The sequence below is a fragment of the Acomys minous genome (assembly GCF_964271855.1).
Source record: "Acomys minous genome assembly, chromosome: 2".
Taxonomy (NCBI): domain Eukaryota; kingdom Metazoa; phylum Chordata; class Mammalia; order Rodentia; family Muridae; genus Acomys; species Acomys minous.
In genome coordinates, this window is record NC_140484.1 from 137,249,793 (window position 1) to 137,267,196 (window position 17,404).

The window sequence follows — 17,404 nt, forward strand, 5'->3', positions numbered from 1 at the left end:
GCCAAGGTCTGTGTGATCCAGCTGGAATACCAACACACCTTTAGTCCAAGGAGTGAGGCAAGCAGATCTCTGAGTTCAAGGCTAGCCTGGTATAGAGCAAGTTTCAGGTAAAAAAAAAAAAGTCTTAGGTCCAGGTGTGCTGGTACACACCTTTAATCCCAACACTCAGGGGATAAGAGCATGCTGATCTCTGGGTTCTAGTCAGGTCTGTTTGGTAAGTTTAGTTGAGTCAGTGAGTTGAAAGTAGTGCATTGTGCTGGGACAGTTGTCCACAGACAAGTTGAAAGGAGAATAAACTAGATACAGGTGAAGACATAACAATCTAGAGAATGAGAAGGAGCCAGAAGATTAGAACGTATTGCCAAAGTTAGTATGAGGCCAAGCAGAACAATTCAGTCAGTAGTGAGAGAAGGCAATTTGAAAGAGTCAGCTTGGAGAGGAGTTTTGAGCCAGCCAGCTGAGTTGAACCAGCTGGTCAGAGTTCAGAAGGAACTAGAAAGGGTGAGCTTATTCAGCAGTAAGTCTCAGAGACCTAGATTAGATTATACAGAGGCTAGAAGCTACCAGGACTAAGCCTAGGTTAACAGATGGAAGCACTAAGCCTCTGAGATGACAATTAAACCAGGCAAATAAAAGTTACTTTAACATTAGATTTCATTGAAAGAAAGGACACAGTCAAAATACAAATCACAATAAATGCTGATAAGGATTCAGGGAAAGGGGAACACTTTTTTATTGTTGGTGGGAGAACAAACTGTTGGAGCCACTATTGGAATCAATGTGAATCTTCTTCCAAAAGATAGAAATAGATCTACCACATGCTTCCAATATGTTGAAGATGTCTGAGACACAAGACATCTGTAAAGGTGAGCTGCATCCAGAGATTAGAACAAGCAAGGAATATATACTGCAGGCAGCAAAGCTGGAGAGCTGGCGTCCATTGAGACTCAATACACCATATATCTTATACACCAGAGATAGAGCTAAATAATTGATATTTTTCCCTGCTGTATCTCTGTCTTGCTCTGCTGTGTTCTTTGCTCTATACAGTCACATTTCCCTCATTTTGAAATGGGAACATGTATTCTGGGCCATTGTTGGAAATATATAATTCTTTAATTTTTTTTATTAATTTATTCTTGTTACAACTCAATGGTTATCCCATCCCTTGTATCCTCCCATTCTGCCCTCCCTCCATTTTCCCCTTACTCCCCTCCCCTATGACTGAATTTTTAATGTAACTTTTATTATTGTTCATGAAGTCACAGTTCCTTAGGTGGTGACACAGTTTGGGGGAGGGCATGAAATTTGTAGGACCTTCTCAACCTATGTAACTTTGCTGTAGGAAGTAGAACAGTAGAGTCAGGCTTGAGAGTTTGTAGTTTGCCCTCTCTGTTTCCTGTGTACAGTTGAGATGTACAGTTTGCCCTCTCTGTTTCCTGTGTACAGTTGAGATGTGAGCTTCTTGCTCTTGCTTCTTTTGCTGTTCTTCCCAACACTGATGGAACCCTCAGAATTCTGGAACATTTTTTTTCTTTTGCAAGTTGCTTTTGATTATGGCATTTTATCACAAGAATGAAAAATTGCCTAATATAATTAGGTAACATTACTCATTGCTGGGATGAAATATGTGACTAAGTTAACTGAAGGAAGAAGAGTTCCAGCTCATGGTTTGAGTTCAGAGTGGGGAAGCTGCAGAGGCAGGAGCTTAGCCAGATGGCCAAATGGAGAGCAGTGAATGCTTTATGCTCAGGTAACTTCCTCTTTTTATGGTGCTTCCCAGTTAGGGAAGGTCTTCCACCCTCCAGTCACCTAATCACTGTGACCTCTCCTGGGCACAGACTAACCTAAATCAAGTTATCTTTCACTGCTGTTGTACCTGGAGGCTTGTCTCTTAGGTAATTGTAGATCATGTTAAATTCACAATCATTATTAAACATCACAGTCTTTTTAAAAAAGCCTGATTACCATAATAGAATTCCAGGAATACTTCCTTCTCAGACATGTATATAACATCAGGCTTTAATTTTTATGCTCATTTTATTTTATAGAAAAAATTCATACACTATATTTTGGTTATGTATTTCCTTCTTCCTCAATTTCTTCCAGGTCCTCTCCATTTGCCTACCAACACAACTTTGTTATTCTCTCTCTTTTTCTCTTAAACAAACACAGAAACAAACAATAAAAAGCTCAAATAAGAAATAAGAAACACACGAAAACAATAGCTCCAAAAAGATCAACAACAAAAACTGAAAACCCTCAAAAATCAAAGTAAAAAAGCAAAAAAACAAACAAACAAACAAAAACAAAACAAAACAAAAAACCAAACCCCAATCAGAGAGAAATAAAATCATTTTAGTAGAAATTATTCAAATCTTGAAATAGTAACTAATTTATTTTTACTTATTTCATTTATAAAGGGACCTAAATTGATATTTGGCCCCTATAGTCAAAGTAAAATTTCTGTGGCCTGTCTAGTGTTCTATCTATGCCAAATATTATTTTTCAAGTCATCCAGTACTTCTTGCTTTGTGATTTCCATCCATAAATCTGGAATACTACCTATATTTGTAAAATTTTTGCCATATTTCTCTTCTAGATTAGATCTGAAGTGACAGACAAACCATTTCCAATATGGCTGGCTAGATGAGTCTGGAGTGATGCTCCACGTGGCGTAATCATCCCCTGCTTTTCGATATTCCTTGTATGGGAACTTCCGGAGGTCATGTAGCATAAACGAACGGTCACTTGCTACTGCACTAGTACAGATATCAGTAAAAAAGTATTGTGTTTCATGATAATGCCATCCACTGACAGCCTGAGGACGGTGGAATGGCACACTGTGGTCTCCGTCATGCTGGGGAATGGTGTTTGTACAAATTGCATTACAAAAAGGGCACTGTTTCCAGCAGCCACAGAGATGTTCAGAGAGAATTTTCTCAATGTCAGGAACCATTTCGTCTATGGGCTTACTTGAACAGTCCTCTTCCACTTTCCTCATTGCAGGACCCAAAGCTGCACTCATGGCTTCTTTGAGAAACTCAGTATCTTTTATCTCCTGGTGCTCGATGGTTATCAGGTCTCTTCTTGGGAAGATCAAGTTGCTCCCGAGGTGATCACAGAACAAGTCCAGCCAGCCAGATGCGGTGCTGCCTTTATCTTTAGCTACTGCCGTGGACTCATGAATGGCAGTGAGGATGGCATTCTTGATGTCACCTAAACTCATTTTTAAAAAAGATTTTATTTTTTCACCTTCTTTTTCTGAGCAGTATCTTCTAATGCAGTCTCTAATGTAGTCCCTGAAAAAGGATTCTGGATGGTGAATGTACTGCCAGTACTTATCAAAATTTTCTTCTTCTGCTAGAGAGTAGAGAACATGTTTCTCCAGGTTAGACCTGTTTCCATTGAATTCAGGGCAGGTGGCTTGCATGTCCCCAGCTACTTTAGGAACCATTGTTTCCCATATGGTGGCAGAGATAGCAGGAGTGAGTTTGAGCCACAGGAAGTCAACAAAGGATGTGACAGAGGTGGCACCTTGGCAGGAGATCTTAAAGCTCATGAAGAAATCATCCTTTTTTCTCTCCAGATAGTTCACAGGGTCATTTGCTCTCTTGAATGTCTCATGCATTTCCTTGAAACTCTTGGATGCTCTTTGGAATAAGCATAAAGATAAGTCAATGTTGTAGTCTCTGGTAAATGTGTAGTTTTCCATACAGGGAACAGATTTCAGTTCATTTTCTATTATTCTCAAGATTTTATGAAAATCATTTCCATTGTAATCACGCTTTTGCTTCCAAATGTTTTGAATTGTTTCATTAAATCTTAAATTGATGTTATTTGTAATCTTATTAATGGATTCTTTATGACATGCTTCTAAGCTCTGTGGGATTATACCATATTTTCTTTTCATTTGGACATGCTTGGCGTAATTGATTTCAAACTTTTCTCTGGATTTTTTTCTTAGTCTATCCACAATGTTTTTCTCCTTCTTGAAATATTCCAAAAGGATATGTTCAGATTCCACATCAATGCTAGCCTCTGCGACCTGAGGGGCAGTTGAAGACACATCGGCGATCCAGTTTGTCCAAAGTTGGTTGAATTTCTCATGCAATTTTTCATCATTTAATTCCTTACCCTTCACACTTAAAGCCAGCTTCTGGCTCTTCTCTAACAATTCATTTTCATACTGTGACTTTTGGTTATCTAGTTTTTCTTGGCTTTTTTTAAGACTGATAAGTTCATTGACTTTCCTTGAGGTGTCTGAAATAAGTGTATCTTTAAGGATTAGTAGCTTATTTTCGAAATTTGCTTTCCATTGAATCAATGTTTTACTCTCTGGGTCTTCTTCAAAATATTTGTCAAATTCTTGCTTGAGGATTTCATATTTCTTAAATAGACTTTCCAGTAAAGTGGATGTGAATGTCAGGATTTTCCCATTCTGAATCTGATTTATCAGCTGGTTCTGTAAGTTCAGCATGTGACTCCTCAGCTCCCAGGTCCAGTGGTTATACATGGTTTCCAGCTTGCTCATGGCCATGATCTCTTTGGTGTTCCTGAAGCTGAAAATAAAATTCTCATTGACTAGGGCCTTCCACAAATCTTGAACTCGAAATTTGACATCTGAGATCTTCATGATGCTTCCTCTGGCTTCCTGTTTGGCAGTCAAAATAATTCTACTCTTTAGTTCCTGGACATTGTGGCTATAACGAGGATTAGGAGGGGCCATTGGGGGATTGCCATCCCAGAGGTGAGCAAAGTAGTAAACATGACTGTTGGCATCAAACTTAATGACATCACTGAAGTGGGATACATTTGAGCACTCTTCTTGTTCTGCAGCTGTTACTGCCATTTCATCCAGTCTCTGCTCCAGTTGCCTTCGTCCCTCCATATTTTGGTCTTTAGCTGTAATTTCTCCCACGTTTTGATGGACAAAGAGGCAACTGGGGGAGATTTTCACTTGTTTCATCCTTAGAAAGGCTTGGACAGCTATTTGTAGGATGTCTTGTATCTCAGATGGATTCTCCCCAAAAATATTGATCAGAGTCAAGTTTCCAAGGCCAATCACAAAGGTTGCCAACTCATTGTCCCAATTCTGGCATTTGTTGTTGAGTTCTGGAGCCCGAAGTCCTTCTGTGTCAACAACAAGCATAAAATCAAAGCCAAGTTCTTCTGTGAATGTGTCTTCCACCTTCAGCAGCTGCATGTAGGCCCCCTTGGTACACCTGCCTGCACTGACTGTGAACTGCAGCCCAAACAGTGCATTCAGCAGGGTGGACTTCCCTGAGCTCTGCAGGCCAAGGACAGAGAGAACAAGCAGCCTTTTGTCTCCAACTTTCTCTGAGATCTTGTCAAAAATAGCTGCCACCCACTTCAGAGGCACATAGGAAGCATCCCCATCCATCAGCTCAATGGGCACACCAGCTACCATCAGGTCTGCAGCAATTTGAGGGAGACAGAGAAAAAGCCTATCTCTAGAGGAAGAAGTTTCTTCCAGAGCTTCATAGATCTGGGCAACTTCTCGGAGAAGGTGCTCAATTCCTAGTGTACAGTCGTGAATCTCTGTAGAGATGGCTTCTATCTGCTTCTGCCAAAGTGTCAGGGAGTTGCTTTTCTGTGCTCTTTGCTTTTCTCTTTGTACCATTAACCACAAAGACCTCTGCTTTTCATGCAACTTTTCCAGGTGTTCGATAGTCAGGTTGTCAAAAAACAGAGCCAGCCACTGCAAAAAGTAGAGTTTGTTACGAGTGTCTGAATAATCTTGGAGAAGTTCAAGAACAGAGCGCATTAAATCATTGAGAGGAAAGGCTTTTTCCAACTGCTGACATCGAATTATTCTTTTATCTGTCTCTATCTCACTCTTGTGTTGTTCAATGCTCCGATTCCCCTTTTCTCTCAGGTGATAGAATTCTTTGTCCTTCTTACACCAGAGATGCCAAAGTTGTCCTTGAAGAGGTAGTAAATATTCTTTTGTCTGAGATAACTTGCATTCCTCCAGGAGGTCCATTATAGTCTGTGCCTTTTCTTTGGCTTCCTTGCAGTCTCTCTGGTCTTCATCAACAAGGAATCTGTGTTTTCGAGCCATCTGTGAACAGTCCTCTAAGCTGAGAGCAGCATCAGAGAGCTCTAGAAAGTGTTTGATGCCATTTGTGAGCTCCTCTGTCAGTTCTGCCTCATTTCTATTCCTGATGCCGATTCTCATTCTTTTACCAGAATTATTTGCTACAGCCTTTTCTTTGTCGTCAATCAAACAGATCAAAGGTCTTGATGACTGACAGAGATGTCTGACAAGTTGTTGGTTTTCTTTATTGTCATCAGAAGCTGACATGAGGATCACAATGAGAGAAGAGACATCCTGCAGGAAGCTGAGTTGTTGGCTATGTTGCTTGGCATCTCCATGAAGATTTGTAAAGGTCAGACACTTGTCAAATATGTCCTCCCCTTGGCCCCCAGGGCAGAACCAGCAGATCTCCACCACTCCTTCCATCAGGAGACAGTGCTTGCTGCTTCCTCTGCAGTGTCTGTGAAAAAACACATCATGTTTACGTTTACTGAGGAGAGAGTTCATGATCTGAGATTTGGAGGCAGAGAGGCCATTTCCAACTCTAATGAAGGACACAATGGGGGTAGAGACACGGCACATCTGCTGATCCTTGTGGCTGTAGCTCTTTTGCTGTGGAGATTTACTTGCATTTTGCCAGCTTCTCCTAATTTGTCTGAGGGACCAGAGAGAGAATTCTATTTGAGAAGTGTTGGGATTTGGCACCACAAGGGGGAGTGCATATTGGCAAATGGAAAGTTTGGACAAAATATATTGCCTGGTAAGATGATCTGTACAGTGAAAAATGGCCATCTGGATATCCATTGGGTGGATGTGGGGCTGGGACTCAGTGGCTGAAGGACAGAGAAGACTGTCATCATCTTTAATGATATCTTCATATGGATCAAAGTCTTCAATTTCATGATTGGAAGAACATTCAGAGATCTGGTTTTCTATGTTTTCCTCATCTTTGAAGACAAGATGTCTCAACCCATAATCTAACATCAGTAGCTTTTGAAGGAAATAGAACGGAAGCTCCTGTTCAGATTTTGGCAGTGTGTTGTACACAGAAGTCTTGTAGATCAGATGGAAGTCAGCTCTGCTCATTCTTTTTGGATAGTGATGTTCTAGGCCTAGACGCTGAAGTAAATCCAGGAAAGGTCCCTTTTTTATCATTTCCTTTGTGTTGGTTTCATTACTTTGTTGTTCATTAGTCTCTTCCTTTTCATGGCAGAGACTTTGCAATTGTTTTTTTACCTCATCCATTTGGAAAGAAGGGATGGTGGCTTTATAGTCCCCATCAATGAGAAATCTCAAATCATTCTCCAGATTCTCCCAATCATGATGTGCTCCATGTTTTGTGAGGATGTGTACAACCTCTTCAGACAACGATTGTCCTATATGTTTTCTTACTAATGTTAAACGTTGTCTTTTCTCTTCTGTAGAAATATCTGTGATTTCAACTGTGGCTCTTAATGCTGTGAGCACCAGGAATGCCTGGGCTCTGTAACTGTCAATATTTTTAAGCTCTTTGTATTTGTCTTGGTTACTTTGCACTTGATCCAAGAGGAAGTTCAACTCATTACACCCCAGAAGATGCTGAAAAATATTGTTTTCCAACTGATAGCCTGCACCAGCTGCAATGGAAAGTAGCAGTAGCTCCATGTCTGGCTGCTGTGTTTCTCTGAGGTACATCAAGAAGGAGCCAAGAGCTGTGGTGACCTCATATGTAGCCGTTCTCTTTGCTTTTTCTACTGTTTCTGGAGACTCATTTTTGATATTCACTTCCATCAGGGTTTTGTGGGTTTTCCTTAAAGTCTTAATGAATTCAGAAAATGAGGAGATTTTGAATTGTTCTTCTTCTGACTCTGACCGATTGATCCACTGTATGATGGAGTGTGCCTGAGGAAAGTTTGTCACTTTGTAGACATGAGGTTCTAGAAGGATGCACAACTGAGATTTAATAAATTGAGTTTTGTAAGTGGGTGAATTTCTGCAAAAGTTGACAGTGTTTATTAGAAAATTCTGCAGAGCACAATCTGTGAGGCATGTATTAATCCAAATGTCATAACTTTTTGTTTTTTGGCTTAATGTTTGCATGAACTCCATCAACTTATTAAGCTGTTCTTCAGGATCAGAAACTTCCCAGCATTTCACATCCTCTAGAAAAAGCCTGGCTTCCTTTCCAGCGGTAAGAAATTCTTCTCCTTCCTGAATCTGGGCAGCGAGTCCAGTCAGTGCTGTGTAGTTATCTTTTAGGCAATTAGCCACTTGAAGAGCATCCTTAAAATCACTTCTGTGGCTAGAGAGGATGATGTCCCAAATAGGCACCAACTGAAGCTCCCGGTCTATGACAGACCAGGTTTGATTGCTAGCAACAAGACCAGCTGTCCACTGGGCAATTCCATCTGCTTCTGCTGGTCCACCTATCTGGGCAACAGACAGTCGCACCTTTCTTTGAAAGTTTTGATGAGCTGTACTATAATGTGCTGTTTTTGAATGTGAGTCTGAGTTATTTACACTTGCACCAACTTTAACTCCAAAGCCATTATAGCTGCCCTTTATGTAAATATTCAACGACTCCTCTGCCTGCTGCTTTATATCAGCCAGTTGTTCACCTTTGAAACCCTCTGAGATGGCCTTCCAGCAGTAGATGCCCCCCAGGTGCAGTGGGCCTTGGTTAGCATGAGAGCCAAACCTGTTGAAAAAGTTTTCAGCCCTGTGCCTCAGTAAGGGGAATCCGTCTGGATGTGTCTTCTGATTCAGGAGCTCTTCAATATTTTTTAGTTCCTGGAGAGCAGCCTTGGAGATTTGAAGATGACTGATGTGAAAGCGGCAAGTGGCCAGTGGTATGTATCTGAACTTGGCTAAGCAGAAGTAAGATTGCTCAGAATGTAATTGGTGGGAAGCCTCAGATTCTGTGTGTTTGCTTTGACCCACACCAGCTTCTAGACTAAGTCCCCAAACTTCGCCTTTAACCGAGGATGGTGAACGGAAACTGAGCTTCCCTATAGTCTCTGTGAATATGGCTTGTTCTTGAAAAGATGAAAATTCCTTTGTTTCTGTCCATGTGCCATGTTCTGGGCCAACAAGTGAGAACTCCTTAGGGACCCTGAGTAGCTCTTCTCTCCTTGCTACCAGGCCCTTTTGGTGGCAGGTCTTATAAATGCCCTGCAGGGCCAGCCCTCCAGATGCCCGTCTTACCAGGTCTACATGTGAGAGGTTTTGACTGTGAGCGAGGGTCTGTTCCATGTGACTGAGATGCCTCTCCATTATGTCAGTGACCTCTTCTAGGGACACCTCAGGCCTTAGCCAGCACTCTTCAGGGATCTCCATTGCTTGCCTCAGCTCTGCTTCTTTTCTCCTCACTGCCTCTTCCTGTCTGTGCTTCCCTTCTGACTGCAAGGCTCTTAGGGCCTGCAGTGCCTGTCCTGCCTGCCTCTGCCTGCTCTTTATCATCTTCTCCTGGAGGTGTGCAACATCATTTGTCTGTGAGAGGTCAAGCAGTTTTTCCAGAGCTTTTTCCTCCCACGCGTGTTGTGTCTGAGACTTCAGCTTCTGGAGGTCTTTTTCTTCTAAGTGTTGTAAGGCCTGGGCACTGGTCACACCCAGGTCTTCCTGCAGCTTAGGCAGCCAGTAGTCAACAGACAGCCCCACTTCTATCAGCATCTCCTGGAGATCTTGTCTACATCTGGGCTGAGGCTCATCAGGACTGCACTTGGCCGTTGCCATCGCTCTGTGAGGAATAGATTGCAATTTTTAGTCTGTGTCTTATCTTTGGTAAGTGTTAATTTCTTGGCCGATAGAATGAGGGTCCCTCATGTATAATTCTGCAGGAACTTCTCATCCTTACCTTTAATTGTGAAGTTTGTATTTTAATTAGTACCTTTGTCACATTGCCATCCACATTTGTGCTCAGTGTAGCCAGTGTATCTAGTTGTCATTGTGAGGTGCAGTGTAATAGACTTTTTAAAAAACACTTCTGTAAACTCCATGGTATAACAAGCAGCAAAACAATTAATTGTTGAAATGTGAAAATATGTTAATTTAAAAAAATATCTAAAACAAGACTTGTTCCATCATTTCCTTAACTTTCCTGTATTAGTTTCTGTGAGACTTATACTTACTCTTTCCATTTCTATTTTTTGTCATTTCATCTTAAATCATTTAATATTGATTTTGTCTTCTATGCTTCTCAAAGTACCCCTAGTCTGGTTAATGCCTGTTTATTTGCGGCTTTTCATCTTGTTCTTTAATATGTTATCTTCTTATTAATTGAACAGCTTAATCTCAACAAGTCTGTTACAGAAGAGAAAGGAGAAGAAGAGAGAAACTGATGCAGGGAGATGCAGAGTTGTGACACCTAATGACGTGGAAGCCGGATGACAAGTAAGTGCTGGGAAGAAGTTGAAAAAACATGGCTTATCAAGCCAACTCTCCACAAACAGAGTGCTAACTGCAGTTCTTGTGAGAGCCCTGACTAAGAGAAAAACTGCGGGAATATCTGTAACTCTGGGGAGATGAACTGAGTTGTCAGGCTTCAAGTATTGGTAGACATATACATCATATACAGGTAAAAGTGAGGAACGAGGTGTTGGAAACCAGAGGTAAGGCCAGTCTTATGAAGAGGCAAATAACGTCACTAAATTGTGTAAGTATAGAAGAAAAGGACAAAGATCATAGAGGAAGAGTTAGACATAGTTGGCAATGAGCTCGGATTTGGGGCATGTGCTTAGCATGCACAAGGGTCCAGGTTTAATATCCAGAATAAACAAAGATGAATGAATATATAAAATTATATTCTGAATTCACCTATATGATATTTCATATTAACCAAAGCCAGAAATACTTGGCCTAGTTTACACCAGTGAATTATGTAAAACATGTAAGAAGATACGATACCAGATTTAAAATAGCTTTTTTTTTCTAAAAAATAAACACATACCATACTTCTTACATTTCTTCCTAATCCCGATTGAGACATTACATAAAATTAAAAACAAATATCTCTTATCTCTCAGAGATAACTATTATCACATGAAATTCAGCAGTGTATAATAGACCAAACCCCTAGAGGCACTGCAGGTGTGGCGGCTGTGTCACATGTGCCTCTGTGAGTGACAAGCAGTTCTGAATGATTAGTAGCCTAACATTTCTTGAAAAAAGCCAGCCTGAGATGACCACCAGTCCAGTGCTGCACAGCCCTGGAGAGGCTCCCAGCACAGGGAGTGAGCTGGACACTAGAAGAACCCCATCTTTGACGGCAGGCCCAGGGCAGGAGTGAGCCTGAGACAGGATTTTAGGTGGTCTGGGTAAGGAGCAAGCCCTAAATGATGACCAAAATGGGAGCATGGGGCCGGGACAGGGAGCTAACCTGAGTTAACCACTAGTCCAGCACCATGCATACTCTGAGCAGTGTGGGTGGGGGTGCAGTTTGTGCCTGAGATGACCCCTGCTATGCGTTATAATCAGGAACAGGTTATAGCACTCCTGGAGATGATCCAAGACACTCAGAGATCCTGGCAGCCACTAAGAAGAGCAAATACATGGTAGAGAAATGGAAGAGAAACAGAAAGATGTAGACACAATGAAGAGAGGCAGTGAGATATAGCCTGATGTGAGTAGCTGGTGATGGCACCTGAGACCAGGGTGGGGTCTTGGCCTGTGCTGCTACCACAGGGAGTCATGTCTGGTTTTGTGGCCCTGCAGTAGCAAGGGTCTGTTACCACCAAAGGCCAGGTAGATGTCCCTGGTCTGCGCTGCCACCTGGGGACATGTTGATGTCTGCGGGTTGTGCAGGACTGGCCCCATCCCTCTCCTGGGCATCTTGGGAGGGCTTGCCCTGGGGACATGTGAACAGGATAGCTGACCCCCACCCCTACAGTTGCTAGTGAGCACGCCCAAGGATATGAGTGTGGGAGAGCTGGCCTTACACTCATCCTCCATTCAGTGGTGTGGACCAGGATGCTTCTCCCCCACTCCTCACTCACCACCTGCAACAGGTGGGAGATCTGACTCTGAGATCATGAAAGCCTTAGAGTAAATTGCCCATCATCAACTACAGCACTTGGGAGAGTGGGATCTATGTCTTGCCTGGGCAACACAGTAGAAATGACCCTGGTAGTGGAGGATGTGGCAGAGCCTGCCCCAAGGGTGTGAGTGTGGGAGAATTGGCCCCACCACTTGTCTGCCATGTGGCAACATGGTCATGGGCAATGTACACTTGCCCCTTGCCACTTATGAAGAGCTATCCCCGAGGCTAGGTCTTGGTAGGGGTTCGAAGTTTACTGCCTATTTCTCCTTGGCTGGTGCCTTAGTTTGAGGAGGACCCCAGGACCCAGATCTGCCTGTCATAAAGTTCTTCTTGTAGGTTTCCAGGACCCTGTGGGTCCTACTATTTCCCCATTCTTCCATGCTACTCTCGCCTAAAGTCTCAATAGGATGTCCTCTCCTCTGACCCACTTTCTTGGTAAGTGAAGTTTTTCATGGGACGTATCCCTTGGACTAGTGTTTTGGTATAAGTGAGTATATACCATTTGTCTCTTTTTGCTTCTGGGTGTACTCACTCATTATGATAATTTCTAGGTCAATCCATTTGTCCACAAATTTCGGGAATTCCTTGTTTTTAAAAGCTGAGTAGTACTCCATAGTGTAAATGTACCACAGTTTCTTAGTCCATTCTTCTACTGAGGGACACTTAGGCTGTTTCCATGTTCTGGCTATTATGTATAAAGCAGCTATGAACATGGTTGAGCATATGTCCCTGTTGCATGTTAGGGCATTTTCTGGGTATATTCCAAGGAGTGGGATAGCTGGGTCTTGAGGAAGCCTATTCCCATTTTTCTGAGAAAACGCCAGATAGCTTTCCAAAGTGGTGGTACTAGTTTGCATTCCCACCAGCAATGAAGGAGTGTTCCTCTCTCTCCACATCCTCGCCAACATGTGGTGTCATTTGAGTTTTTGATCTTAGCCATTCTGATGGGCGTAAGGTGGAATCTCAGTGTTGTTTTGATTTGCATTTCTCTGATGACTAACGAGCATGAGCATTTCTTTAAGTGTTTCTCAGCCATTTGATATTCCTCTCTTGAGAATTCTCTGTTTAGTTCCAAGCCCCATTTTGCAATTGGGTTGTTTGGTTTTGTGGTGTTTAATTTCTTGAGTTCTTTATATAGTTTGGATATTAAACCTTTGTCAGATGAAGGGTTGGTGAAGATCTTTTCCCAGTCTGAAGGCTGTCGCTTTGTTCTCTTGACAGTGTCTCCTGCCTTACAGAAGCTTCTCAGCCTCATGAGGTCCCATTTATTAATTGTTGACATTAAGGCCTGGGCTGTTGGTGTATTGTTCAGGAAGTTGTTTCCTGTGCCTATGTGTCCCAGGCTCTTCCCCACTTTTTCCTCTAACTGAATTAATGTCTCTGGTTTTAAGTTGAGGTCTCAAAAAGTAATCCTTGAATACAAATGATAAATGTAAGATTTTCATTAAGGCTGGGATACATACAAAATGATAAATATACCTACATATGCATTTGTCAAATATCTTTATGTTACTTTTCCTTTTTATAATGTGAATTACAGAAGAATGTACCCCACAAACAGTAACATTCATAATGTTGGGAGGCTTACTTCACACACCTCTTAAAAAGGTTACTCACTTAGTGTTGTTAAAACAATTTATTACATGTTGAAGATAAATTTAACTAATGAATGATTGTGTCATTAATGTGTAAAAACTATTTCTTTTTTAAAAAATCTACTTGTGTTATCTCTCTTTAAAGATATAAAACAATACAGCTTTCTTTCCAAGTTTCTTATCTGGGCCACTTTAAGATCATAAAGACAAAAAAAAAAAAAAAAAAAAAAAAAAAAAAAAAAAAAAGAAAGAAAGAAAGAAAGAAAAGAAAAAGAAGTCTCCAGGACTGCTAACATGTTTTACCTAAGTTTCAAATACAGCTTTCTGTTATTCATTTGAAATATAGGCACCTTGTTAAGAAGCAAGAGTTTTAAGTTCTGTCAGATAAAAAAATATATAACACAATGATTAATATGAAGTAAAATGAAAGATATAAAGATCATGAATACAAAATATATTTTGGTTAGAAGATTAAAAGCATAATTTTAGATGAGAGAAGATTTGTTTTGTTGGTACTAAAGTAAAAGATCTTTTCTAATAAAAATAAAAAGAGATTAGGTAAAACTGAAAGTTAAAATGTATCATAAAATAGCTTATAAAAGTTAAAACTCAAAAATAGTCTATTGAATCAGTAAGATGTCTCAGTGGGTAAAAGCACCTGAAGACCTGAGTTAGATCCTCAGAAATCACATGCTAGGAGAAACTGACTTCCACAAGTTAGTCTCTGTAAACACACACACACACACACACACACACACACACACACACACACACACAAATAAATAAATATGAAACTATTATAGATTTATAAAAACTTGTTTAAAGAGCAAGAGTTTTATGTTTTATCAAAATTACTCCATATGGTTTATAATTAGGAAACTATCTTAAATAAATAAAGATCTGTTTGAAAATATTTGTCAAGCTTTATCTTCATTTCATACAGCCAAATTTATTGGTTCTTCAATACTGCTATAATGCACACTCTGAGAGTTCAATAACTGTAGTCATAAGCCCAAATCCATGAGGACATAGAGGCTAAATGGAAAATCAATATTTTAGCATTGCTCCCAGGTCAGCAGATGACCAAGGGAGCAGGGAAAATTAGGATGCCTCTAAGAGTGTCTCTAGGCTGCAGTGAATCAGCTGTTTTCCTGATCTCAGAGGCCACGAGAGAGCTCTCAAAGTTTGGGTCATAACCAGTGCATCATCCAAGGAAGAGGACCATCACAAAAGGGAATGTTTTCAATCCTTCCAAGGCAAACAAGCCCCTGACCCACACTAACAAATGACACATCTTGTAAAGAGAATTTAAAAAGTTGACGAAAGAAGGTTGAGAGGAGTCAGCTTTTAGCACCCAGCTTTCTGCATTCAGCACAGTCTAAAGATTCAATTCCTGTTTTGTTGTTGGTTCTTGGAGGTGACATGGACCAAAACCCATTTTGCTATGAGCCTTAGGTTCTAGAAGCATTTCAATGTTAAATTCCCATCTGTGGCTTCAGCATGTCACAATTCATGTGTCCCTAATTTTCATCATGTCTCTTTCCACTCTAGTTTCTGTGTCTATTGTACTTATCTGTCCACCCATTTCCCCCCTTCTACTTGCCTTCAGATTGTTGCTCCAGGGAGCAGGGAGTGCTAGGTGCTCATGCTCCTTCCTGGAGGCTGCTAGGCTGCTGGTCTGACCATCAGCAGCTCAGGCTCAGACAGGGGTTTTGTAGTCAAAGAGACCAGGCCCCTCCCCTTTCGTTCCTGTTGATAGAGATTTTGTTTCACGTTTGGGTCACTTATGTAAATTCTTGTAGCTGAAAATGATCTGAGGAAGAAATAATTGGAGTTTCAGAGGGGAAAAAAAAGGCAGCCTAGTTTCCAATCTTAGTAGAAGCTGAGAGTGTGGGGAGTCACCAAAGGGGGCCTCAGAGCACCTCCCTTCCTTACCGATCAGGCCTGGAGTCATTTCCCATGACAGGACTGGAAAACACTGCCACTCTCCTGGTGACTCTGCCATCTTCTCTCATGTATTCTTTCCTTAGATGTTTACTTCTCTCCGAGGTATGAGAGAGCACAAGAAAGAATATGCTCACATCCTACCTCACACCGTTCTTCTTTCTGGCCTGCCACCAGCTACTAAAATCTGAAGGCAGACCTGATTTTGTTTCTAAGGTAACTGAACCTCTCCCTCTCACCTTAGGCCCTGAGGATTCTTTCCATGTGCCCTATAAACCTCAGGCCTCAAGAAAAGTAGAACACACCAACACTGTTCTCAAACAATGCTTATCTAACGTGGTGACTCAGACTGTTCAGACCAGCTCTCTTTCCCACTGCTCCCCTTCACTTAGGAGTTCTTCTCAGGAATCCCTTTAGCTTCAGCCCTTCAAACCCACTTTAGTGCAGTTCCACTGCACATGCCTGTTTCTGGTGCCTCTCTCATTTGGGGACGTACAGTCTGCCTCACATCTGACTACATGCACTTAAAACTTTTATCTCACCTTCCTAGGCACCATCCTAAACCTCACCACCGTCCTGCTGTCTCCTGAGATCCGCTTGAGTGTCTGAGTCCCACACTTCTAACTCCTCTCGACCTTACAAACACGCTGGCTGAACCATGAGCGAAGCAAGCTGCATCAAAGGGAGGAAATCTGTGCTCTGAGCCTTAGATCCTTTGTGTGGCATTTTAAACCTTTGAGTTGATAGAAGCTAGGGGTTTGCTTGCACTTTCTGAAAGACTTACCAAATAGCTACAAGGTTGTTATCTAAAACAGAAGTGGACACAAATGAGTTTTTAGAGGATAAGATAGCCGAAGATAACTTGAACTGTATACAGCATTCCGACTCTCCAAATATAGTTGGAACTGTAATCAGATAGCCTTGTAGAAAGATTAATGTAGGGCAGAAGCTTCAGTTAATCGTTTATTTTTAGACCAGTTCTGCCCCCACCAACAACACAAAGACTTTCAGTTTCATTTCTCAGTCAAGGTCCATTTCTCAGAAATGCTTATTTTATCCACAAGGAAGAGGAATGTTGTGTCAGCTGAATGCCTGTGGATTAACCAATGTTTGTTTCTATGTTTTGCATGCTTATCTAACGTGGTGACTCAGACTGTTCAGACCAGCTCTCTTTCCCACTGCTCCCCTTCACTTAGGAGTTCTTCTCAGGAATCCCGTTAGCTTCAGCCCTTCAAACCCACTTTAGTGCAGTTCCACTGCACATGCCTGTTTCTGGTTCTACCCTTTTCATTAGATTTTTTTTGCTGTCACTCCCCAAATTTATACACTCATATGTGGATTTTAAACCAATGTAGACATCCTAGGCGAGACTCCATCCAGTAGGGATGAGACTTAAAGCTGGACACTGGCAGAGTCCTGAGAGTGTAGGGTGGGCCTGTCAGGCCGCAGAGGAAGAGCTCATATGTAGTACAGGGGATGCGAGATAAACTAAGGTCAGATGTTAGGGGAGGAGAGCTCCCCGATCTAAGGACTAGGAGAGGGAGGGAAAGAGGATGAGAGAGGGGATGCGACGGGGGTAGATGAGGGAGGGCGTGGGATTGGGAGGGGATGAGTGAGGGGCTACAGTTGAGATGTAAAGAACTCAAACTACAGAACAAGCAAGTAATTTATATTCCTAATCCCACTACATGGGAGTAGTCCTGAGACTGGCAGAGATATATAAATGTAAGGGCATAGAGAGGCCTGATGTTGACTACAGAGTCTCTGTGATTTAGTATTAGAGGCCACTAT

At 41.6% G+C, this 17,404-nt stretch overlaps 4 protein-coding genes across 4 annotated transcripts in view; 2 read left to right on the forward strand and 2 right to left on the reverse strand.

Annotated features, from left to right (window-relative positions):
* LOC311592806 (interferon-induced very large GTPase 1-like) overlaps positions 1-15,346 on the reverse strand; it is a 127,860-nt gene extending 112,514 nt beyond the window's left edge. The window contains exon 1 of the mRNA XM_084773632.1: positions 15,273-15,346. The gene's annotated coding sequence lies outside the window, so the exon portion shown is untranslated. The remainder of the gene's footprint in view (positions 1-15,272) is intronic.
* LOC311592804 (interferon-induced very large GTPase 1-like) lies at positions 1-15,353 on the reverse strand. The gene is made up of 2 exons (XM_084773629.1): positions 15,273-15,353; positions 1-9,776 (listed from the first exon to the last, which is right to left on the reverse strand). Exon 2 carries the CDS (start codon positions 9,770-9,772, stop codon positions 2,486-2,488), a length of 7,287 nt encoding a protein of 2,428 aa, XP_084629755.1. The 5' UTR covers positions 9,773-9,776; positions 15,273-15,353; the 3' UTR covers positions 1-2,485.
* LOC311592854 (olfactory receptor 2D3-like) overlaps positions 10,332-17,404 on the forward strand; it is a 27,605-nt gene continuing 20,532 nt past the window's right edge. The window contains exon 1 of the mRNA XM_084773702.1: positions 10,332-10,429. The gene's annotated coding sequence lies outside the window, so the exon portion shown is untranslated. The remainder of the gene's footprint in view (positions 10,430-17,404) is intronic.
* The window catches only part of LOC311592831 (olfactory receptor 2AG1-like), a 68,674-nt gene continuing 61,615 nt past the window's right edge, over positions 10,346-17,404 (forward strand). Inside the window, exon 1 of the mRNA XM_084773680.1 lies at positions 10,346-10,429. The gene's annotated coding sequence lies outside the window, so the exon portion shown is untranslated. The remainder of the gene's footprint in view (positions 10,430-17,404) is intronic.

What these genes read in the sequence shown, in the direction of transcription:
- LOC311592804 (XM_084773629.1), bottom strand. Translation starts at nt 9,772, where the DNA reads ATGGCAACGGCCAAGTGCAGTCCTGATGAGCCTCAGCCCAGATGTAGA.